The sequence below is a fragment of the Podarcis vaucheri genome (genome assembly GCF_965113315.1).
Source record: "Podarcis vaucheri genome assembly, chromosome: 9".
NCBI classification, from domain to species: domain Eukaryota; kingdom Metazoa; phylum Chordata; class Lepidosauria; order Squamata; family Lacertidae; genus Podarcis; species Podarcis vaucheri.
This window is the reverse complement of record NC_138767.1, coordinates 57,728,608-57,751,445: the sequence shown is the minus strand read 5'-3', so window position 1 is coordinate 57,751,445 and position 22,838 is coordinate 57,728,608. Positions and strand designations below refer to the sequence as shown.

At 40.9% G+C, this 22,838-nt stretch overlaps 1 protein-coding gene across 1 annotated transcript in view; it reads right to left on the bottom strand.

Annotated features, from left to right (window-relative positions):
- The window catches only part of TUSC3 (tumor suppressor candidate 3), a 137,035-nt gene that overhangs the window by 48,373 nt on the left and 65,824 nt on the right, over window positions 1-22,838 (bottom strand). The window contains exons 5-6 of the mRNA XM_082238275.1: window positions 21,281-21,421; window positions 14,417-14,506 (exon numbers count right to left, since the gene is read on the bottom strand). Of these exons, the coding sequence (XP_082094401.1) occupies window positions 14,417-14,506; window positions 21,281-21,421 (231 nt within the window). The remainder of the gene's footprint in view (window positions 1-14,416; window positions 14,507-21,280; window positions 21,422-22,838) is intronic.

Sequence of the window (22,838 nt, the reverse complement as noted above, 5' to 3'; positions counted from 1 at the left end):
AAGGTGGTGGTGGCTGGGTTCCCCCCCACTCCTGAGAAGCAGGGTATACCCTTATTAATTAATTAAATAGCACACAAATGCAATGCACTGAGTCTTGTGAGGTTGTTCACTGTGGTTTTAAAGGCACATTTTTAAAGCCCCTGTGTTTGGGGGGCAGTTTGTTGGGAGATGTGCTATGAGGTGCTTTTGGAAAGGGGTCATGTGATGCGCTGACCCTTCAGAGCTCACAACACAGCCCTCAAAATTAAGGCTCTACCCTTAGTTACAGGCCAGCATGCTCATATTTATTAGCTTTTGATGTCTTTTCACTGGTAACCTTTCCTTTTTTGCACTCAATTTAAGACTGTTAGTTCCCTTCAAATGTATCCATTCGCCAGCTCCTGCTTATCTTTCATCTCTGAGTACTTTATATTCTCCTTCTTGCTTTTTGCATTCTTCCAAGTTCTTTGTTGTTTGCTAGAGCTGACTTCTCTCCAGCTATTTTGTATCCTGAGCCTTTTCTCTGATTGCTTCTTATTTATAGAACTCTTTACCAGCTGACATTAGTTTAATTGAATCTCTCTCCCCCTCACTTTTTAAAACAATTCCTCAAGTCTCATATTTCACCTACTCCGTATACAATTATTTTTTTAGCATTCTCCTCCCGTTTTCAGTATATTATTTATATGTTATGTCCATGTGTGGCGGCAGTTTCCATCAATAAGATTGTGGAGGGCCTTTGTGTGTGCATTTGTGCAACACCTAGTTAAAAAAATTAATCCCACAAATTGTACTAGCGCTATCAAGAATCAATTTAAAATTGTATTTAAAAGCTATTAATAAAAAGAGAAAACTTCCGCTCCTTTCACACATCTCTCCAGCCCACACGGCTTTGGATTTCCTCCTAGAAGTCTATTTATCTAGACAGTTCCTGTTGACAGCACTTATATATAAATAAAGCTAATTACATTCTCAACTCTTGCTTATTCAGAGCCAGTGGGATAAAGTAGAATATAAATATACATAGCATAAATGGAGACAGCAGGATTAATCCTGCTTTACCAGTTATATTCCTCTTTACTTTATGGTTTTCTCTCTCTGTTCTGTACCTGTTTTAAGCTCACTAAGGCACCTCTTTTGGATTTCCCCTCCAATAAACTATGATTCAGCTGAAGGCACTTATGCCATTCTGCCCAAAGCAATGGGCAGATTGAGCCCTTGAGCAATGTTGGCTACTCTGTGAAAGGGCCTCACAAATTAAAGATACAGCTTTGGGCAGGGGAGGTGACTAGATGGCCCAGGGAGTTTATTTAATGTTCTGTAACATTATAACATGGCTTCCCCAATAATAATGCAGAAGATGAAGTCCTGTCTGTGTGTCTGCTGATCAGATCAATTAATCTGGCAGGCATGTGAGACAGGGCCTTTTTGTGGCGGCCCCACAGCCATGGAAGCCTGCAGTGAATTAAGCTTGGCTCCTTCAACTAAGGCTTTCAGGCTGGCATTGTTTAGGCCTATGGTGCTGAAATCCTGTCTCTTAAAAGTTCACAGAAATCTGCTATGTCACAGTAGCATCTATGGATCTTCTTGAGAGGGCTTTCCCTTGAAGGGCAGCCTACAAATATTTTCCGTAAATAAATAGTGAACATAGTGTATCCTGGAGAAATTGTCATCTTCTGCTTTGAAGGAGTTCTGGTGTCTTCTAGCAACTAATGAAACCCTTCCATTTCAGCTGCAGACAGTAACACTTCATCTCTGCCTCAAAGCTCGGCAGTTTCCTCAGCCATTTCCATTAAAATATCCTCCCCACTCTCAGTCCGAAAACAGGCTTGTGTCACAGATTATTTCCATCCAAACTATTTGAGGCCAATTATGGGTATCTGAAAATAGACAATGAACACGCTCTAAGTGTGAGCGGAGTGCTACTGCTGTGACTATAAATATATATACATATTTATTAGAGTTAATGGAACTACTAGTGTGAATAAGGTTTATGAGGGTAAAAGCTTTATAGGATGAGACATTTTATTGTGCCAATTATTTTAGGCACATAACTACATAAACACTTAACATATTAAAATTTAAATCATAAAGGATGTGACCGATTTTCTAGCAGTACAAGTGAGTTTTACTATTCTGTTCAAATTTATGCTCAACTCATTATACGGCCATTTTGTTGCAATAAGCCCCTATTTTGATGATTTAAAACTCCATAACATCTAAATATTGATACGTAGGGTTTATTATCATGTAGCAAAGCTATGCAGAATAGCTAAATTAATATTTCCCAAGAGACAGCATACACAAGTCCTAGCTATATTCAACCATGTGAAGGGATGGGGTTTATACTGTCATCCTGTTCATGTGTGCGTATGATGCATACAAACCTTTCAGCTTCCAAGGGGTAAATGCCTTCTCAAATTCTCCTCACTTTCCCTTTAAGAGTCTCCTACGTCACACCCGCTCTCCCCCAGCACTGCCAATGAATCTCCCACCATATTCCAGCCATCTTGCAATGATAATAATTTGCAGATTAGAGGCCAGCTAGAATGCTACCAGGGATGCAGGTGGCGCTGTGGTCTAAACCATAGAGCCTAGGGCTTGCTGATCAGAAGGTCGGCGGTTCAAATCCCTGTGACGGGGTGAGCTCTCGTTGCTCGGTCCCTGCTCCTGCCAACCTAGCAGTTCGAAAGCACGTCAAAGTGCAAGTAGATAAATAGGAACCACTCTAGCAGGAAGGTAAACGGCGTTTCTGTGCGCTGCTCTGCTTTACCAGAATTGGCTTAGTCATGCTGGCCACGTGACCCGGAAGCTGTACGCCGGCTCCGTCAGCCAGTAAAGCGAGATGAGAGCCGCAACCCCAGAGTCGTCTGTGACTGGACCTAATGGTCAGGGGTCCCTTTACCTTTTTTTAGAATGCTATCAATCCCTGCAGGCATGATTCATCAACACACCTCTTAAAAATGGGAGCATCATCATCACCTTTATCCACTCTGGAAATCATATGGAACAACTGGAATAATTCCCCTGTCATCCCTTAGACAACCAGGAGATTAATCTACAGTTCATATAAAACCCCTAGGTCCTGATAACACTGCAGTATAATATCATCTCCGTAATACCTTAATTCCCCACGATTCTCAGCTTTCAAGATGTAGCAGAAATTCATAGCAGCTATCGGGGCTTGCAACTATGCTATGGGTGTTGCTGGCTGACCTCCCCTGGCTTTTCCATTGCCTCTAGTTAAGGTGAAGGTTGATACAGGGGGGAAAAGCACCACTTGCTTTAGATTTGCATGGTTTCCCATGCTGAGAAATATCATATCTGTTTGTTCACTCTGAAAATATATAGTTCCCGAACTCAAAATGTAGCAAGGCTGCCAAGGAAAAAGCAACTATTAGAAATTTCAGGGAGTGAAATGCAAAGCTAACCTCTTAAATATTGCAGACGTCAGACCATTCCAATATGCTTCTATTATTATGGTTATTGTTGTCATTGTTTGCTTTTGTTGTTATTATTTGTGCATCACCCTTTATCCATAGATCTCAACATAAAATTACAATATAAAAGACACAGAAGACAATTAAAAATAAGAACAAAAACAAACCAATAATCCTCCCTCTCATAACACAGTCCCCTTACTTTTCTCTTTCTGGAAACAGGTCTTGGCCTTGGTCATTTCATTTATTTAAGCATTTAACAGAAGCCTCTCACATTGTATTCCCTTTAAGGCTTTTAATTTGAAGTTGAAGTTGGGGCTACATTTTTATCACAAAGCACATGGCCATCTGAAGTACGAAAAAGATTTTCATTCTGCTCCTTTCTGCATTAATCATGCTTAGGCCAAGGTTAGCAACAGTACAGGAGTTGGTGTAATAAAGCTGGGGGAAAGTGTGTATCCATCAAGATTCTGCCTTAAAGTGAATTAAAATTACTGAATGCTCTTAGATTTAGCCACACAGAGAATACTTTGAGGCCTTTAAAAAAATATATCTACTAGCTGAACCAAGGACACAAGCACAAACCATCATTTCATTCAATGTGCTCTTTGCATATACCCTTACAGGTTACTGGGAAACGATAAGGTCTGAATAATTTATCAATAAAAGCATCAAAATTGACTGTATGAATGCAGAAAGCTACATTGATCGCATCAACCTCTTCATACTATATAGTAGGGACAAATGGATACTGGCTTGGTACTGTTTTAACTGCCACAGCCTCAACTAGAAGATCCTGAAAACTGTGATATTGTAGCCATGAAGGAAGGAGCTAGCAATCACCCCGATTCTCAACGCAAAGGGAATGATGATAGCAAGGGTGGGAAACCTTCAGCCCGGGAGCCAAATGCAACCCCTCCAGGTCTCTCTATTTGGGCCCTTGGAACTTTCCCAGGCCACACCCCTTCTCCTTAGGCCACACCCTCACTTCCCCTGCTTTGCACCCTCCTTCAGCGTCTCTTTCCCTGGCTTGTTTGTGCCACTGAGCTCTGATAATGCCTCTTGCTTACAGTGGTACCGCGGGTTACATACGCTTCAGGTTACCTACGTTTCAGGTTACAGACTCCGCTAACCCAGAAATAGTACCTCGGGTTAAGAACATTGCTTCAGGATGAGAACAGAAATCGTGCTCAGGCGGCGTGGTGGCAGCAGGAGGCCCCATTAGTTAAAGTGGTGCTTCAGGTTAAGAACAGTTTCAGGTTAAGTACAGACCTCTGGAACGAATTAAGTACTTAACCTGAGGTACCACTGTATCTGGATGGAGGGTAAAAGATGGGTGTGTGAATGTGTGTAGAAACTAGCCTACTGTAAAAAGGTAAAAATTACAGTTTCCTGCTTGGCAGGGGGTTGGACTCGATGGCCCTTGTGGTCTCTTCCAACTCTATGATTCTATGATTCTATGATTCTACAGTTGTTGTTCCACCCACTTTTGCCTCTGGAACCACTTACCACTACCATATGACTTGCCAAGAAGAGAAAGTGGACCTCAGGCTGAAAACACCCTGAGACTATAGCCCAATTATATCCTAACAGTTTCTTTTTGGGCCTGGTTTATGGGTGCACATTAATTTCTTGATTCCTCTATATTTAATGACACTTTTTTCTGCCCAAAGCAGGAGTGGGGCAGAAGAAGGGAGGAGATGAAGTTTGCACTTTGGCCTGCTTCCTCTTTTTCAACACTGTCACCAGGTTTGGCGGTCCTGCCAGCAGCCATCCAAGCCTTTGCAATACCCCAAAGAACAATACAATAAGTTCACCAACCACAGCCAATCACAAACAAACAATCACACCCTAGGCCAACCCCAACCTCTCTTACCACCAAAGGAACACAAACGAATAGTAAAGAGAACCTGCACAAGCGATGCTGACACAAAACCCCACACATACATTAAGTAAAATAGAAACATTGCCACCTGACCCCACCCCTACTCACCATGGCCCCCTCCACCTCTTTCCCCCTTTTCTTCCTAATGTAACACTACAGTGGTACCTTTGGTTATGTACTTATTTCCTTCCGGAGGTCTGTTCTTAACCTGAAACTGAGACACCACTTTAGTTAATGGGGCTTCCCACTGCTGCCGCGCCGCCGCAACACGATTTCTGTTCTCATCCTGAAGCAAAGTTCTTAACCCAAGGTACTATTTCTGGGTTAGCGGAGTCTGTAACCTGAAGCGTCTGTAACCTGAAGCATATGTAACCTGAGGTACCACTGTACTGTAATGTCTCAACAAATGAAACTGATCTGTAGAAAATGTAACTTGAAAAAAAAGACATTGCACATACTTTAGTAAACCAAGAAATCTTTAATAAAAATATGTTAAAAAATAAACTGCTCCTAAAGAGACATAAAACACACACACACAAATGCAAATGAGGTACCAAAACCAGGGTATTTGGGGTCAGCTCTACATAATATAATGTGGGAAGGTATTAAAATTCTATCAGTGATGGGCCATTCACACATTTAATAATTTTGTGTATTTTGTACTCACTCGGTAACTGTTCTTTGAGTGACATGCAGTCAATCAACTGACCAACCCATCATACAAAAACATTTCAGGAATAAAACAGAGATAAAACGATCAGATTTTAAACTCATGCAACTTATCACTTGATGCTGAAATTTATGAGAGATCAACATACATAAGTGGACTAGCTCTTTGAGTGAGGCAAATGTTTATGCAGCATGCATGTTCAAATAAGGCTTAAAATACCCAAACAATGAAAGTTAACTCCCCAAACCTTACAATTCTATTTGAGTTGCACCTCATCTAAAAGCAATGTCCTGACTTTATATCACAAGTCCAATATTATCACTCAACTAATATTTGAACCACATTAAGTCCATTTCAGTTTATGCAATGAGAAATTGGTTACACTAAAAAAACACTGATAATGCTGTTATCTTTTCTATTCCAGCAAATATAACCTCAAAAGGAAGCCTCCTCTATTCACAGTTCAAAATCTTCATGAGTACATGCATTATGATTCTGACATTTCTATGAATGATAAGAGACCGAAAGTCACTGAGAAAGTTTGAAGGTTATTCTTTTAATTGTCTTGTGTAAAACTAGTACTTTTAATACTGTGTGATGTACCCTGTCAGACATGAATGTTCTGGGGGAGAAATTCACTTCATTTTGATGGAATTAAAATGCAACCTCTATTCACTTAAATCTGCTCTCATCTCTTTTGCCAGACCTTACCCAGTGATAACAAAAGCATGAAGAATAACCAAACCTGCATTTTCAAAATGAACAGAGGAAACATTACAACTGAGAAATATATCTTTTTCAAAAGTTGACTTAAATGGTATTTTTATAAAGAGAATATCTAAGGACGAAGCAGCCCAATTTGATTCCATGTTTCATTATGCATCTAAAAAGATTCATGCTCTTTAAAGAAATGCTGTATAGTTTTTGATCAAAGTAGCCTCAAAGTAGCCTCAATTTATACTTCATCTGGGCATCATCAATACTAGCCACAGATTCGATGAAATTCTGGGGTTACCGCCAGTCTCTGACAGTTTTAACCGTAACAGAAGTCTCAGACTTTTAGAAATGTGACAGAAATAGCCAACATTATTTTCATCCAAAGCATTGAGATAATTAGGATGATTCGTCCATTTCAGGCCTGGACCCCACAAAGCAACATATTCCAAGGTTCAATTCACTCATGGGAAATGGCCAATCATTTTTTTCTTCATGTAATTTCTCTCCTGTGTGGATTTGCATAGAGAAAACTCTTTGCAAATGGGCTTGGATATGAAAACTACCTACAACAGTTTCCATGACCACGGCAGCTGCAGAATGTGTTGCTACAACGGCGGAAATGGCCTCCGGCTCTCAGTGTACAATCCAGTTCACACAAAAAATGAAATATGTATTCAAGAGTGTGCAAGTGTGTGCGAGAGAAAACAAGTATGTGAATGCTGGAAAGACAAATCTCACACTCAGACATTGTCTGTTAAAACGCTGGTGCAGAACACTAAGGTTTTAATGCACTCAAGAGAGCATTTCCTTTCCCCCCAATGTATACACCAAGTGCAAAAAACAAGAATCTTGGTGACCATGGAACAATTATGTTGAAGGAATGTAATAACTGATTATCTCCTTTAAAGCCCTTTTTGAGGTTTTTTTCTATTACACTTGCACTAAAGTAGATAGCTAGACAAATGCCATGGGGCACACTATAGGATTAAGCAAAAGAAATCCATGCAGTAATGCTGACTATGACCTTACAAAGTCAACATTTTCTTTTCCTTCTTAATGACTTAAACCATACTTAATTTTTATAACAATTCTGAAAAGACACATATTAACGTTAATATATTGTGAACTGACTTTCAGAATGCAGCAGATTTCAAAACCTGCCTAAACCAGAGCCACCCAGAATGGATGCTGAGAAAATGGGAAACTGCTTGATCACCATTTAGTCTGAAAATCTGTACATTTATAGTAGTAAGATTCTATTCTTTCAGATCACGCAGAATCCCAAGTTAGATTACAAAGTTAAAAAAACAAAGCAATAGTAAAAAACCATTAGACTATCAAAACAGTAGCATTAAAAGCCCCCCAAACCATACCATATATCTATACAACCATGGCACAACAGTATGCCCATTGTTCATGAAAAGGAGGTAGCCATCAGATGGAAAATGGCCTCTCTCAAAAGAACATTCCAAAATTGCATCATCAGAGACTGAGAGGCACACTGGTTCTGATGAACACAATGTTGGCAACCCCTTGTTTATGACATGATTTGACACCAAGAGGATATATCATGCTTGCTTGTGGGAACAATACAGTCATACCTCTTGTTACGTTTGCTTCAGGTTAAATCTTTTCAGGTTGCGTCCCGCAGCAACCCGGAAGTACCGGAAAGGGTTACTTCCGGGTTTCGCCACTCGCACATGCGCAGACGTTCAAAATGACGTCACGCGCATGCGCAGAAGCGGCGAATCATGACCAACGCACGCACAGGGTGCATTCTGCTCATATTGCGAACGGGGCTCCAGAACGGATCCCGTTCACAACCAGAGGTACCACTGTATCTTCTACCAGTTAACTGAACACAAGCCACCACTTCATTGACTTCAAAGTAGCTCAACATCAGAGATATTTCATTCTGAAAACCACATTTTATTACTTTGGAGAACGTTGAAACCCACCAGATATGCCTCAGCAAGAAATTAACGTTCTCTCATTTAGAAGAGACGACATCAGCTGCAGAATTTATAGGGTACATAAACTTTCACATTAACAAAATTAAATTGGAATGTTAATATTTCATTAAAGGAAATAAAGAGCAAATGCCACCTTTTATGCAGTAGCGAAAGAGCAGAAAGAATACAAAAGAAAATTTCTCTAGTGACCTATATCTTTTGTATTGCAAAAATACAATGTTATAGAAATAGGAAATTCTATAGAGACTTGATTCTAGAGTGCCCCCTGACACAATGGCCAACTCAATCCACTGGACTATACTTTGCTTCCAACATAAATCAGTTTCCTCCCCCGCAACTTTAGGTCAGTGCACATATATCTACTTTATGCATTCCTGAAGGACTGGACTAGCCCAGTTAAGATTCCAATTCTTTCCCTGTAAACAGGATATAACAATATAACCATGATTTTTCCATTCTCATGCTCACAGCTAGCATGCTTTGAACCTTCTCAGTCAAGGAATCCATACAACAAGAACTTAGTGATAGTTGGGAGGGGGTGGTGGTAGTGCAGCTTAGGGAGCAGATATATATCAGTGGTAGAGATGAAAACAAGGTCAAGCTTGATAAATTGGCTGTTTCGCTTACAAACTAGCAATTTTTATGGAATGCAAGTGTTGCAACTGCTAGCTTTTTCTGGCAAAATAAAGCCCAAAATGTTCCATATATTGTAGCATTGTTTTAACAAGCTGAAAGTCAAGGTGCAAGCTAATTTAGCAAGGCTCACTTGTAATGCAAGAATTTATAATGGAACAAGTGCATAACAGACTATCTTGGCAAGAGAAGTCTCATTAACTATAATGGTGCAACTAATTTAACCATTTTCACCTTATACTAGCTTCCCAGTTTATCAGATGAATGAGAACAGCATTACTGTATTTTACAGAATCCAATACCAGAAGCGACATTTCTAGTAGGAGCATAAACAAGCACCAAATAAATAATAGATGGATAAACATGCTTCTTTTTCTTTGATACAAGAATTTACAAAGACATGGTCTCTACTTTTCTTTTCCTAGAGCAATTCTCAAGCAACAATATCTTTGAAATACAGGCCACTCCAGAATATAAGGGAAAGCTAACTCTGTGTCAGATCTTCCCTGCCACCACCCCTGATATTCTGCACACACAGCACAAAAGACTTCAAGAACTTTGACTTTAAACTGAGACACAAAATTATATTTCATAAATGTTAAATAATTTCAGCTAGGGAAATAGAAAGGGCAGAAATAAAAGATCTACTGTGCATTTTGAAGTTTTCCAAATGAATGGACCGTTTTATGTACTTTTATTTATTTATTTATTTTGTAAATGGAAAAGTCACCGTAATTTATTTTGTCCCCTTAGAAGAGGCATACTCAGACTTTGTTCCAGCGAGATGTTATTTCATTAAACTTTATGACCTTCAACCACACATCATTATGGCTTTCTTATTGCCCTTGACAGAGAATGGAAGAAGTTTTCCCTCCAACATTCAAAGCATTCTACTAACAGAGCTGGATTGTCAACCATTTGTCATAGTTGATAATGTCCAGAATGTCCTCATTAGTTAACTGGATATTTAATGCAAGTGAAAAATTGTTTCCTTGCACTTTATCTAGCCTATTTTTTTTTATCTGGAGCTACACACTTTCTCTGAATGGGCTGTATCCAACTAAGTTAGAGTAGACCTACTGAAATTAATGAACTTAAGGCACAAATGTCCATTAATTTCAATAGGTTTACTCTGAGTAGGCCTAACATTGGATACATAATTTTATGCAACCGTGCCTTTACTTCTGGGGGTGCTGTGAATCCTACAGAAATATAATAAGCTTAGGCAGTAATTAAAACTGAAGCACGTTGTCGCACATATACCAGCTTTCCCCACATTCAGAGCATTGCAAATATTTGAATTTTGGCACTTATTGTTCTTCCATTGTTAACAAATTGAATTTGAAATGTTATTACCCCTGTAAAGGCTCAACATTGCCGTATTTGGATGACTCTCTGTGGTTTCATAAACAATGATTTACAAAGTCACGGGCAAGCACTGAGGTTCCTCCTTCGCTCTTCCATTCTTGCTTTGTGCACCGACGTTCATGAAAATATTCTGGCTCGCATCAATCAGTAGAATGTTCCAGTGAATCACCAGGCACACAGGGCTTAAGTTCTTTTTTTCTGTACGTACTTGATAATTTCTGGACATTTTAAAATGGAATGTTTCCTAATTCCAGACTTTGTGGCTATTTTCTGGAGTCCCCTGGCAAATTTAACCTAGTTGCCACAGGCAAAAGCACCCCAAAGGAAGAATTGTGACTGCTCCTTACCACCACGGCCTTCATCTTCATTGCCCTCCAGAACACACACACACACACAAAGAACAGAACAGAGGGGATAGTTTCTAAGCCCAAACGCCAAAATGATGGCATACTTACTGTTTTATGCTCTAGCTGAATTACTAAGCATTTGAAACTCAGTGATGCTGAAGTGCAATTTCTGTGCTACAAATGTTGGCTCTTGTAAGGAGAATACAGGAGGGCAATAGCGTGTGCTAGACTTTATGGTGCTTGAAAATAAAATCTGTTATTTAAAATTATTCTGAGAAGTTTATCTTTTTTTCAGTTAGAGCAACCTGAGAAAATCACATTGTTTACAGTATCAAAAAAGCCCCACCTTAACCCCAGCGGAAGGTTAAGAAATCCTTTAAAATGTCAAAAAATAAAATAAAGAAATGGCTTTAGAATTGCTACGAGTTTCACTTCACCCCTACCTAGCTTGAAGGGCCATTCGCCGCTTCTGCTGCAATAGATGAGCACGGCTGCCTCTCTGGGAGATGCAATGAGAGGGATAGCTCTTATACACTGGGCTGCTTCTGGACAGTGATGACAATTAACATATGAACATGAACTGTGCCAGCCACCCTCCAATGTCTCCCAGAAGGAACAGCTCCTAAGCAAAAAACTATCACTATTAGAGGACTGACAACACATCATAAGATGTCGAGAAAAAGGCAGAAAGTAATGAAAATAGGTCTCCTTATATTCCTCCTCTGGGACAGAGAATCCAAACCGAATCTATAAAAACTTACACTTTATTAAACACACACACACAAACCCTAATTTAATTGTTAGCATCAGTTGTCTGTTCTCTGCCATTTCTCACCTTTCTGTCACTCCATATAAAAGGCATCATAAATTAAATACTGAAATGGAGTAATGAAAAATTCTGAGCTGTTCTAAACACAGTGTTTTAGTGACACAGTTATTTATTACTTCCTTAGTCAAAGTTCTGCATAACAAAGCTGCCAGACCAAATGTGTCATTTTATGCCATCCATCAGCAACTATCCTCCCGTCACCAAGTACATCAGTCATCAAATTCAGTCCATCGCTTTTTTTTCTTACTCTAATTAAGATATGAGGTATCAAAGAAAATTAAGAATGGATTTCCTCTTGCAAGACTAAGCAAATTATTCTTCATTAAACAGTAATGAGAATGCATGAAAATGGTGGGAAGTTCAGCTCGCAGGAAGGGAGAGGGACAGATCCCATTTTTGTAAACTACCAACTCAATGACTTGTGGAATTTCCCCCTCCCCAACAAATATAATACTTTTATTCTGCTTTCTTCAAAGAACAATTCAAGAATGCAGCCCATCTCAGACCTTCTATGTTTGGTGGGAAACAAGGTGAAATGGAGGTCTTTATGTCAAAGCCCTGACATTTGTTTTCTTGTGACAGTTTCTCTTACTATCTTTCATATCAGTCTTACTTCTTTTCTTCCACTTCTGTATCCCAGCAGGAAGTTCAAAGAGGATTACACTCTAAAAACCATGTATATACACCCAACACAAAAAACAAACTCCCAAGAGCCATCTGAGATTCAAATCACCCTTTGAAGTCAAAAGCATGATTATCAGTATGCAGTCGGAACACACCTCCTGGGACTTGATTCATTACAAATGATGAAGAATTTACAACAGCTGAACCAAGGGATCATCCACTAAGTTATGCAAATCTATTTACAATGTTTCCCAGTATCTTTTAAACCCTCCATCCTAGCGACACTTCACTTCACTTTAACCAGACCCTACTCCTTCTTTATTGTCTCCTGCTCAGTTTGATTCAGGAGATACTTTTAGAGAGGTTCCAAAATGCAGGACAAGGCAAAGGAAGGGGTCTGCAAACCAATTAATTTTGTATGTCTTCTTTTAAATTACTATGTTTGATGAAACAAAACTAGCTCTCACCACTGAGGGAGACAGTTATAACAAAAATGTATATTCAGCTTTCTGTGTTTTCCAGTTATCACACACTGTTTGATGAAACAGGTGGCTGAACATTTCTAAAAGAAGTAAGAGTAGCACAGACTATGTGAAGCATATACAACACGCTACTTCCATCTTCCATAACCACATATGCTAATGTTTACAACATGCTTAAGGTCTTGATATTGGAATGCAAAGTCTCAAAGGACTTGAGACCAGGCTACCTCCGAGAAAGCCTTACCTTATCTATACTTTCCAGGTCACCAAGCCTTGGGAGAGTCACTCTTAGAAGGGCTGTACACTCCTGATGTTAGTCTCATGTCCACTAAAACCAAGGCTTTTAGTGTGGCAGCACCTGCCATCTGGAATGCACTTCCAAAACACACCAGCCAGGCAGCTACAGCATTGTTAAACAGGCAGCTGCTTAAAACCCATCTATTCACCAAGGCTTTCCCTGAGAGGTGATGCAGCTATGTTTACTATTAGATTCTGATGGATTGTTTAATGTTGCTATGTTTAATATAAGTTGTTTATTTTAAAGTTATTGTGACTCTTATATTGGATCAGATTGTTACTATTAATGTTTGATGTTTTATTATGTTTTTATGTCTTGGAAGCCGCCCAGAGTGGCTTGGGCAACCCAGCCAGATGGGCGGGGTATAAATGAATTTATTATTATTATTATTATTATTATTATTATTATTATTATTATTATTATTATTTTGATGAAGGAAGCTGATCAACTGAATTGTAATATATTTTGTACTTTTAAATGAATGCATTTTTGTTATTTTATACAGTTTGCTGCCGTTTTTTTCCTTTTTAATAGACCTTTTTGCAAATAAATAAATTGCAAACAAATAACCCATGCAAGTAACATTTGCTACACCTAGGCTGCATTTCTAAACATATTTACCAGGTCAAAAGCCTCTCCAGACACTCTGTGCATAAATAAGTATAGGACTGAACTGCTGGAAAAACTTCATGACATGAGCTGATTAGAATGAAGCTGGTAGTCCAATTTTCTTTCCAAAATCTTGACACTGTAGAAGGTGCTCGCCCTTAGATAAAGCCTCCTGTCATCTCTTTGTATAACATGTGTGCACACACATACTAAAAAAGTTTAAAACCTCACTAAAGATTTATAGGGAGAGTGGAAAGCCATAATTAGTATGCAGTCTGTCCATCTGCTGGTATGGCTAGAAGACAATTGGTAGAAGCAATTTTACATGAACTTTGGTTACAGATGAAGCATTTGCTTATGTTCACTGCACATTCCTAAAAAATAGTTTCATTAAGTTCATGTGCTATCAAAAGCATGTGCTAGATACAAGTCTTTTGAAAAAACTGCCCCGAAGGTAAATAATCGTCACTTATTTTCATACCCTATTCCCCTGCAACTTGAATTTATAGACCCCTGTGATGACATCATTCTTTTTATACATTGGTAGAATAAGAGAACTTACCACTTGCCCATTCTGAGGATTTTTATGAGCATAAGGGGGCCCACGAATGTGATTCCACATCTGGCCAGAAGTCATAGCGAAAACGACACACTGCAAAAAGAAAAAGAAAAAGATGCTATTAATAAAACAAACAAAAGAAAGAAAGGGGGGAGCTCTTAAGTTTGTATGCCCAGGAAATATATCCCAATAATCAAGCGGCGTGTATTTTCAAAACAGATTACAGTGGTACCTCTGGTTACGTACTTAATTCGTTCCGGAGGTCCATTCTTAACCTGAAACTGTTCTTAACCTGAAGCACCACTTTAGCTAATGGGGCCTCCTGCTGCCACTGCGCCGCCGGAGCACGATTTCTGTTCTCATCTTGAAGCAAAGTTCTTAACCCGAGGTACTATTTCTGGGTTAGCAGAGTCTGTAACCTGAAGCATATGTACCCTGAAGCGTATGTAACCTGAGGTAACACTGTACTAAAGTTAGGATATTACTTAAGGTAGGTAAAGGCAGGAAGCAAAGAGAAAATATAAAGTGGTATAGGAATAAAATGAATAATAATAATAAAATGGGCCTTCAAAGATTAGTTCCTCAGGGGGAAAAAATGAGGTAATGCTTTAAGTTTATAGAATTGCTTGCTTGTGGGATGAAGAATTCAGCCTGTCTCTAATGAATTCACTTGTAGGGAGAGGGGGAGGAAACCAAACTCCAGTATTTGAGGAGGGGTGTTGTCAGCTAGAGTAGTTGTGTCATCCTTAGATGATCCAATTGGAAAGCCAGATCTGAAAGTAACCAACACTTTCAGGCCAATTTGATAGGTGGGCGTGGCCACCCACTTGTCATTCACCTCCCATCATATAGTGTCAAGTGATTAAGGTTTGGCTGCAAAACCAGGCAGGGGGACAGAAAAGGATGCCAAGTTCAAAAAAATGCAGCATTTGGACTGCAAAGGAACAAGCAATGGCACACTGGTTCCCATTCTTCCTTTGCAGCCACAGCTAAATTAGGCGCTTTGGGCAGTGTTGGAAATTTAAACTTGCAGGTGGCTTCCCAGATTCAGGGGTTGCTGACAGTGAGTCTGCAGCTGTAGGGTTAGAGGGGAACTATACAATGACCAACGCTTTGCAGGGCGACTGCCTCAAACCTACAGCTAGTCCCGAATTTTTCTGTTTCTCTCCATATCACAGCTTTACTACTGCAATCTTGATGGTAGCAGTTTAACTTGAAAATTAATGAGCATACAAGGATGAAAGATGGGAAGGGGAGTCCCTGCTTGACAAACGTCCATACTCTCAGATTTCGGGGGAAAAACCCCAGCTCTCACTGGGGAACTTCCTTTTATCTTCCTTATAATTATCTATGTGGGCGCAAGCGCACCAACTGCTCAAGCGATAGGTACGAAAACGGAGTGGACTTGGCTTCTCAACTATCTTAATGCCCAGTTAATGGTTGTGTTGTTCTCCCTGAGGTTTAGCAAGCCTAAAATACAAAAAAATATGCTAATCCCAGGTCCAGCAGGGAGCCACATGCAGCTTAGAGCCTTTTGAGGCTGCCGGCAGCTTCCGAGCTGCGCTGACTATTGATTGACATGAATCAAGTTAGGAATGGTTTTGACAACCGCACACCTACTGTTTGCCTGCCTAAACTAGTACATAGACTGGAATTGGCCTTCTTCTCTCCACCTGAATCATCTATTAATAAGGAACAAGCTGGCACATGATTAAGGCGGGAGCTAATGGACAACATTAATGGGTTATTTGCATTACGTACAACCTGGAGGGAAAGCAAGCTCACACCTTTGGACGAGTCCTTGAGATCCATGCATGGACGATTGGGGAGCAGGGTATGTGGAAAGTAAGAGAAATCCGGGCATACAGAGGGAGCTGCTCTTTATCTCATTTTCCCCAGGGTTCTCTTTGCCTACCCACTACTGCTCAATTTATTGTTATCTCTTTCATATTACCTCTAAAGTATTCAACTCCACCTCCCCATTCATGTCATTATTTAAGCTGTCTCAGATGACAGTATGGGATCTACAGGCTCACAACTCCATATTATAAAGACATAATAAAAGGATATGGTAAAAGGATAGCATCTTGTACTTCGCTCCACAAATTAATAATCCGCCTCCTTCCTGTTTTGGAATATATAATCACTCTCCATTTTAGCAGAGTTTTAGTTGCTACAGCAAGATAGAATTGAACACTGGATTTTCTTTGTTGTTCCTTTTTTTATTAAACTCTTGAATTTCCTGAACCCCCTAGTACTGAGGCTCAATGAAGTACTGCTGTCCAATTGGTTATTTTCTACTAACATCTCTGTATATGCTTAAAATCATTACATGACTTTTCGTTCCAAGCATACTAACTCTACCCCATGATTCCTCCAAGGAATCAAAAACTATGTGTAACATTACCCAATTTATTCTAACAGGATATAGGTACAATACATAAGATGACAGGAACACCTCTTCCTGCACATTTCTGTACCGGGCAAGGGACAAAAGGGTCAGGTTAACACATTTGTAGACATCTTCAAAGCTTTGCAGCAGAGAGCAATCTTACTCAATCCAGCACCATGTTCTACATCTAAAAAGAGACGCTGCCTTCTCCATTCAAAAAATCCAGGGGGGAAAGGTCCTCCCAGAAACCTCTGTGAGGAAATTCCCAGAAAGTAGGAAAACAGTAAAAGAAGGCGAGAGGGAGCAAGTGATAACCAGATAAATTGTACTTGGGAGTACACCTACTGAAATAATCTCCATTAATCTCAGTTTGGTCTATGCTGAGTATGACTAATGCTGATATCACCAAGAAAGAGTACACTGGCAGTACAAGAAGATCCTCATCACATTAGGAGTCTTGTAGCTCAATGGCAGAGCTCATACAAAGTGTCATAGTCAATCCCCAGAAAGTCCTGGTAGTGCTGGGTTCAGAAGTAATGAGCTAGATTGACCCAATGGCGCTAGATGTACTCTTGTTCCTAAAAGGCCATGAAACCAGTATTGTGTTTCCAAGGGTAATGTTTTCCTAACTCCACTCTCTACCAAACCACATGGCAAACTGGTTTTGAGATTTATTTATTTTTCAGGTGATTCCAAAGCAGTTTGGAAAATGCTCAGCTGGCCTTCTGTGCCAAGGACAAAAAGTAACAAATCCCGCTGGGCTACTGCCATATCCCTGCATGGAGATTCGTAGTTATTTACATCCTGCAAGTCAGACAAGTTTGCAGCCAAATATATAGGTCAAACTATATATTATGGTGGCATGACCCATAATGTGAATCATGTAGATTAATGCCACATTCATATCAGAATGTGAGTCATGTAGATTAATGCCACAGATGAGTAGACAGAGAACCTTTCCCTCACCTTCTGTTCCCTCACACCCCAGAAAATCTGTTTTTATCAGCATTTTTTTTCCTCCTTCTGGGCACCAGAAAACAAACTGGGAGGAAGCAGTTTTTCTCAGGAGCAAGTGGAGAAATTTCAGCATTCCTTCCTGCAGAAAGTACAATTTTATTTCCCCTCTCCACTTTAAAAGAATTCAGCAACAATTTCAGGTGACACAGGTACTGCCCACTGTCTGGTCTAACTCCCACGTCAGATTCATAATTATTTTATTTTAGCTTTATGGACTAGGGATAAAGGGATAAAACAAAGGAAGCATCTCACAAGTATTTTCTGCAGGACACAAGGCATGCTAGCAGTCTATAACCTGTAAAACGGTGTAGGTGGCGTTTGATGGAGAAGGCAGAGAAACGAATGAAGCAGGTGGCATTTAAGAATGTAAGGGGAAAAAGAAATCAGAAATGTTTCTAAAGCGAAAATATCTACCTTAATATTCTTATGGCTAAATGCAGCTGTTCCTTCCAAAGAGAGATATGATTTTGCATGAATAAAAGATCTTTAAAAGCTACCAACAAATCATCACCACAACCTCTTATCTTTGGAGATACCACTATGGAAGAGTTCAAGATTGGAAATCTGCTTCAATAGACAATTTGTCAAACAATTTAACTGCATTTTTTCTCATATATATATATGGGGTAGGGAAGATGAGGAGAAAGATAACTAAGCAGCTCCTTTCCATCTTCCCAGCTCTGCGGGGAATTCAAAAGGAGTACCTGTGGGTAGGAAAGCTACAAACTTAGCAGGACTTAAGGAGCTATTGTGCAGTGTGATTTTAGCTACATCTTATAGAGGAAAGAGTCCTGTGGCATCTTAAGTATTAACAAATAAGTTCTGGCTTTTGCAAGCAAGAGCCAACCTCATGAGCTGTAGAAGGTGGACAAAAAAATGTTGAATTTATTTCTAAGATTTTATAATACGGTGCCTTTCAAACCAATGTTTGTCAAGGCAGCTTACAATATATTTTAATGATGCATGCTTACATATACGCATGTATACACAAGCCCCCAAACTGAACAAACGTGGGGCAAGTTACCGTATTTTTCGCCCTATAGGACGCTCCGGCCCATAGGACGCACCTATTTTTTTTGGGGGGGGGGGAAATCAAGGGAAAAAATTTGATTTACCCCCAGGTTTGCGCAGCCATCCCCAAGCTAGAAGAGGGAGACGGAGCACTTCGTCTCCCTCTTCTGCCTTCAGGGACAGCCTCCCAAGCCTCTGTGGGGCAGCGCACTGTGCTGCCCAGCAGAGGCTTTGCGCAACCATCCCAAGCTAGAAGAGGGAGATGGAGTGCTCCTTCTCCCTCTTCTGCCTTCAGGGACAGCTTGGCCCACTATCCCCCGAGCTTGTGGGGCTGGCGGGGGGAGAAGCAGGCTTGCTTCTTCCCCCCGCCTGTCTCCAGATCAGGTCAGGGAATAGCGGGATGGCGGCGCTTCGCCATCCCCCTATCTCCCGAGCTTGTGGGGCTGGCGGGGGGGGGGGGAGAAGCAGGCTTGCTTCTCCCACCCCCAGCCTCCAGATCAGGTCAGGGAATAGCGGGATGGCGGCGCTTCGCCATCCCCCTATCTCCCGAGCTTGTGGGGCTGGCGGGGGGGAGAAGCAGGCTTGCTTCTCCGCCCCCCAGCCTCCAGATCAGGTCGGGGAATAGCGGGATGGCGGCGCTCCGCCATCCCCCTATCCCCCGAGCTTGTGGGGCTGGGGGGGGGAGAAGCAGGCTTGCTTCTCGCACCCCCAGCCTCCAGATCAGGTCGGGGAATAGCGGGGTGGCGGCGCTGCGCCTCCTCACTGTCCCCAGCTTTTGGGTGCAGGCTGCTGCCCGCAAGCCTTGCGAGCCCGCGGGACATCCCGCCGGGCTTGCAAGACTTGGGATAGCTTCCTGAAGCCTGGAGAGCGAGAGGGGTTCGTGCGCACGGACCCCTCTTGCTCTCCAGGCTTCAGCGAAAGCCTGCATTCGCCCCATAGGACGCACCCAGATTTCCCCTTCATTTTTGGAGGGGAAAAAGTGCGTCCTATAGGGCGAAAAATACGGTATATGGTAAAATGGGAGTAAAAAGCAAATGTATATATGGCGTCCATGTGTTAACGACTATCAAGGACCAAAGCCTACCATTACTATTACCAGTGGGGACAGCTTAGCATACTGGTTCATGACAAAATAAATAAATAATTTATAAACTGTCCAGTAGCGCCTTAGGTAAAGGGACCCCTGACTATTAGGTCCAGTCGTGGCCGACTCTGGGGTTGCAGCGCTCATCTCACTTTATTGGCCGAGGCAGCCGGTGAACAGCTTCCGAAGCTGCTTCTGGCGAACCAGAGCAGTGCACGGAAATGCCATTTACCTTCCCGCCAACTAAATTTGTTTTGGGTATAAGTTTTCGTGTGCATGCACACTTCTTCAGACACTGCATGCACACAAAACAAACTTATTTGGTCTCTAAGGTGCTACTGGACAATTTTTTAATTTATTTTGACTGTGCCAGACCAACACGGCTACCTACCTGAATCTGGTTCATGACAGTTCAGCAACTGAAACATGCACTGTTAGCAGCATTGTTACTTACATGTGAAGGAAGTAACGATAAAAGGAAGAGCTCAATGTGGAGGTGGGAGTATAAGTAATACTCTCGGACTTGGGAGTTCTCCCAGATCCATTATTCTGTCAGGTTCATAAACTTCAATGGCAGGTGGTGGTGGTGGTGACAGCTTTGTTTTAAAATAGAATTGCCTTGTTCTCACGGGTGCAGAGATTTTTTTAAACAACAACAAAGCAACAGCACAAGTAAAAGACTGAAAACAACTATGCAACACAGATTCATTATAACGGATGCTGAACAATAAATGAAGGTATTTCAACAGTGGATTCAAGTACTGAGATTTCAGATGAGGGAGCTGTACTCCCACCCACTAAAGCTAAGCTCTTACCTGACAAAGATGTCATAGAAAAGAAGTTTGGTACAAGAACCTAACATTAGCTGCAGCCATGTGGCTCATATTTTCCCATGCCAATTTTTAAGGAGCGCAGCTCTATCTTACGTTTCAGTCACGAAAACTAATGTTATATATCTGATAAAACAGTGATTATCAGTATCTTTAATTGCATAAGCATACCCACCCTACCACCCCCCAGTTCTGAGCAACTGTTAACTTGTGAGTTGTAACCTTCATGCCTTTGAACTTTGGGGGGGGGGGTGTCAATTTAACCAACTTCTGCCAACACTGGAACCAATTACAATTAGCCAGGGTATCGGCAACCTCTTAATTGCATGCTAGCACTGTTTACTGCCCTTGAGGTTTGGCCCAGCTGTTCCTGTTATGATTTCACAATCAATGCTGTCTCTCGCTAACCTATTTATTAATGCAGTGCTCTCTCATTAACAGTGCGAATGGGACTTGAAATCTTGTTATATAAACAATCAAATTAATTGAGCTTCGAAAAGGTTTTTTTTTAAAAAAATGAAAAGTTGGCTTACCAGTGCTGCCATTGCCCAACCAGTCTTGTTGTAGATGAACTCCAAGTTGTTTCGCCGCAAGTAGAGTAAGCCACCGACTAGCGACACCAGGAGAGCCAATGCAATGGTACCTGAATAGTTTGGGGGCCTGAACACTCTGATCTGTAAAACAATAAAAAGCATGTCGTGTGTTTTCTGCTTTCTGATGTACAGTGGTACTTCGGGTTACATATGCTTCAGGTTACAGACTCCGCTAACCCAGAAATATTGCTTCAGGTTAAGAACTTTGCTTCAGGATGAGAACAGAAATTGTGCTCCGGCGGCACGGCAGCAGCAGGAGGCCCCATTAGCTAAAGTGGTGCTTCAGGTTAAGAACAGTTTCAGGTTAAGTACGGACCTCTGGAACGAATTAAGTACTTAACCTGAGGTACCACTCTATAAGTAGACATTCACCTAGGCATGCAGAATTTACATACTAAACAGAGCCAGCCATTCACAATTAAACTTGTATGCATCTAGTCAAGTAAAATGCCACAAGTGCAGATTAAAACTGCTTTCCCCCCATTTTTCGGTGTGTGGGTGATACCATGCTTGCTGGAGGCAGGGCTTTTTTCAGGAGGAACTCAGTTCCAGCACCTCTCAGGTGGGCACCATTGCCATTATAAGAGAACAAGGGGGGTGTTCATGGTGAGTTCCAGCACCACTTTTTCTAGAAAAATAGCACTGGGCTGGATCAAAAAATAGCACTGGAACTGTATTCCAAATCACCCAGAGGACACCAGATTGGCTACCCCTCCTCTAAGCCTTCAGTGGCAACTACAAAACCACATTCAGATGGCAGCAAGTTTATGCTAGTCACAGCAACAGCACACAGAAGTGGAAGAGCCTGGCAAAGAGGCCTGATGCTCTAAACTCAGGAGATAACTTGAAAGAATTTCCACTGCAAGGTTCTCCTGCACTAGACCTGATGAAATGAAAGGGAACTTTTAGCGATGTTTGCACAAGATAATGTGCTGGTGAGCTGTGCCCCATTTGAGCAGTGAACCTAAAAACATCCCCCCGTTTCTTGAAAAGTCCCCTTTGCATCAACCCTAAGAAGCGGTCAAGATTTTGATTCTTCATTAATTCTAAAGAGACTTCTAGTTTTTCCTTTAGATAAATACTTTTCCTACAATGTTCCTGCCCACTATGCCTGCATGCAGTTAAATAAAGTTGTTCAGTATATTTACCAATTGTACATCTACAGCATTATTTTTTTAAAAAATCAACAACTACTCAGTGTTAGACTTGGGAGTTATTACTAGCAATAAGAAATATTTCAAGTACGTGCTCACATTAATCAATTAATTGGTACAATATCATTCCTCATGTTCTGCTAGGAGACAGCCAGATTAATATTTTAGCTACCAAAGCAAGATTGAAATACATCGTTAATTTTTCCCCCTCTGGAGTTACCAAAGAGTGATAGAGTAGCACAGCTGGCACTTTTATTATTTTAATACATTTTGTAGAGGACTCTTATGGGGGGGGGGATATCATTTGAAGGTAGTGGGGAAGAGGGAACCCCAATTCCTAAGGT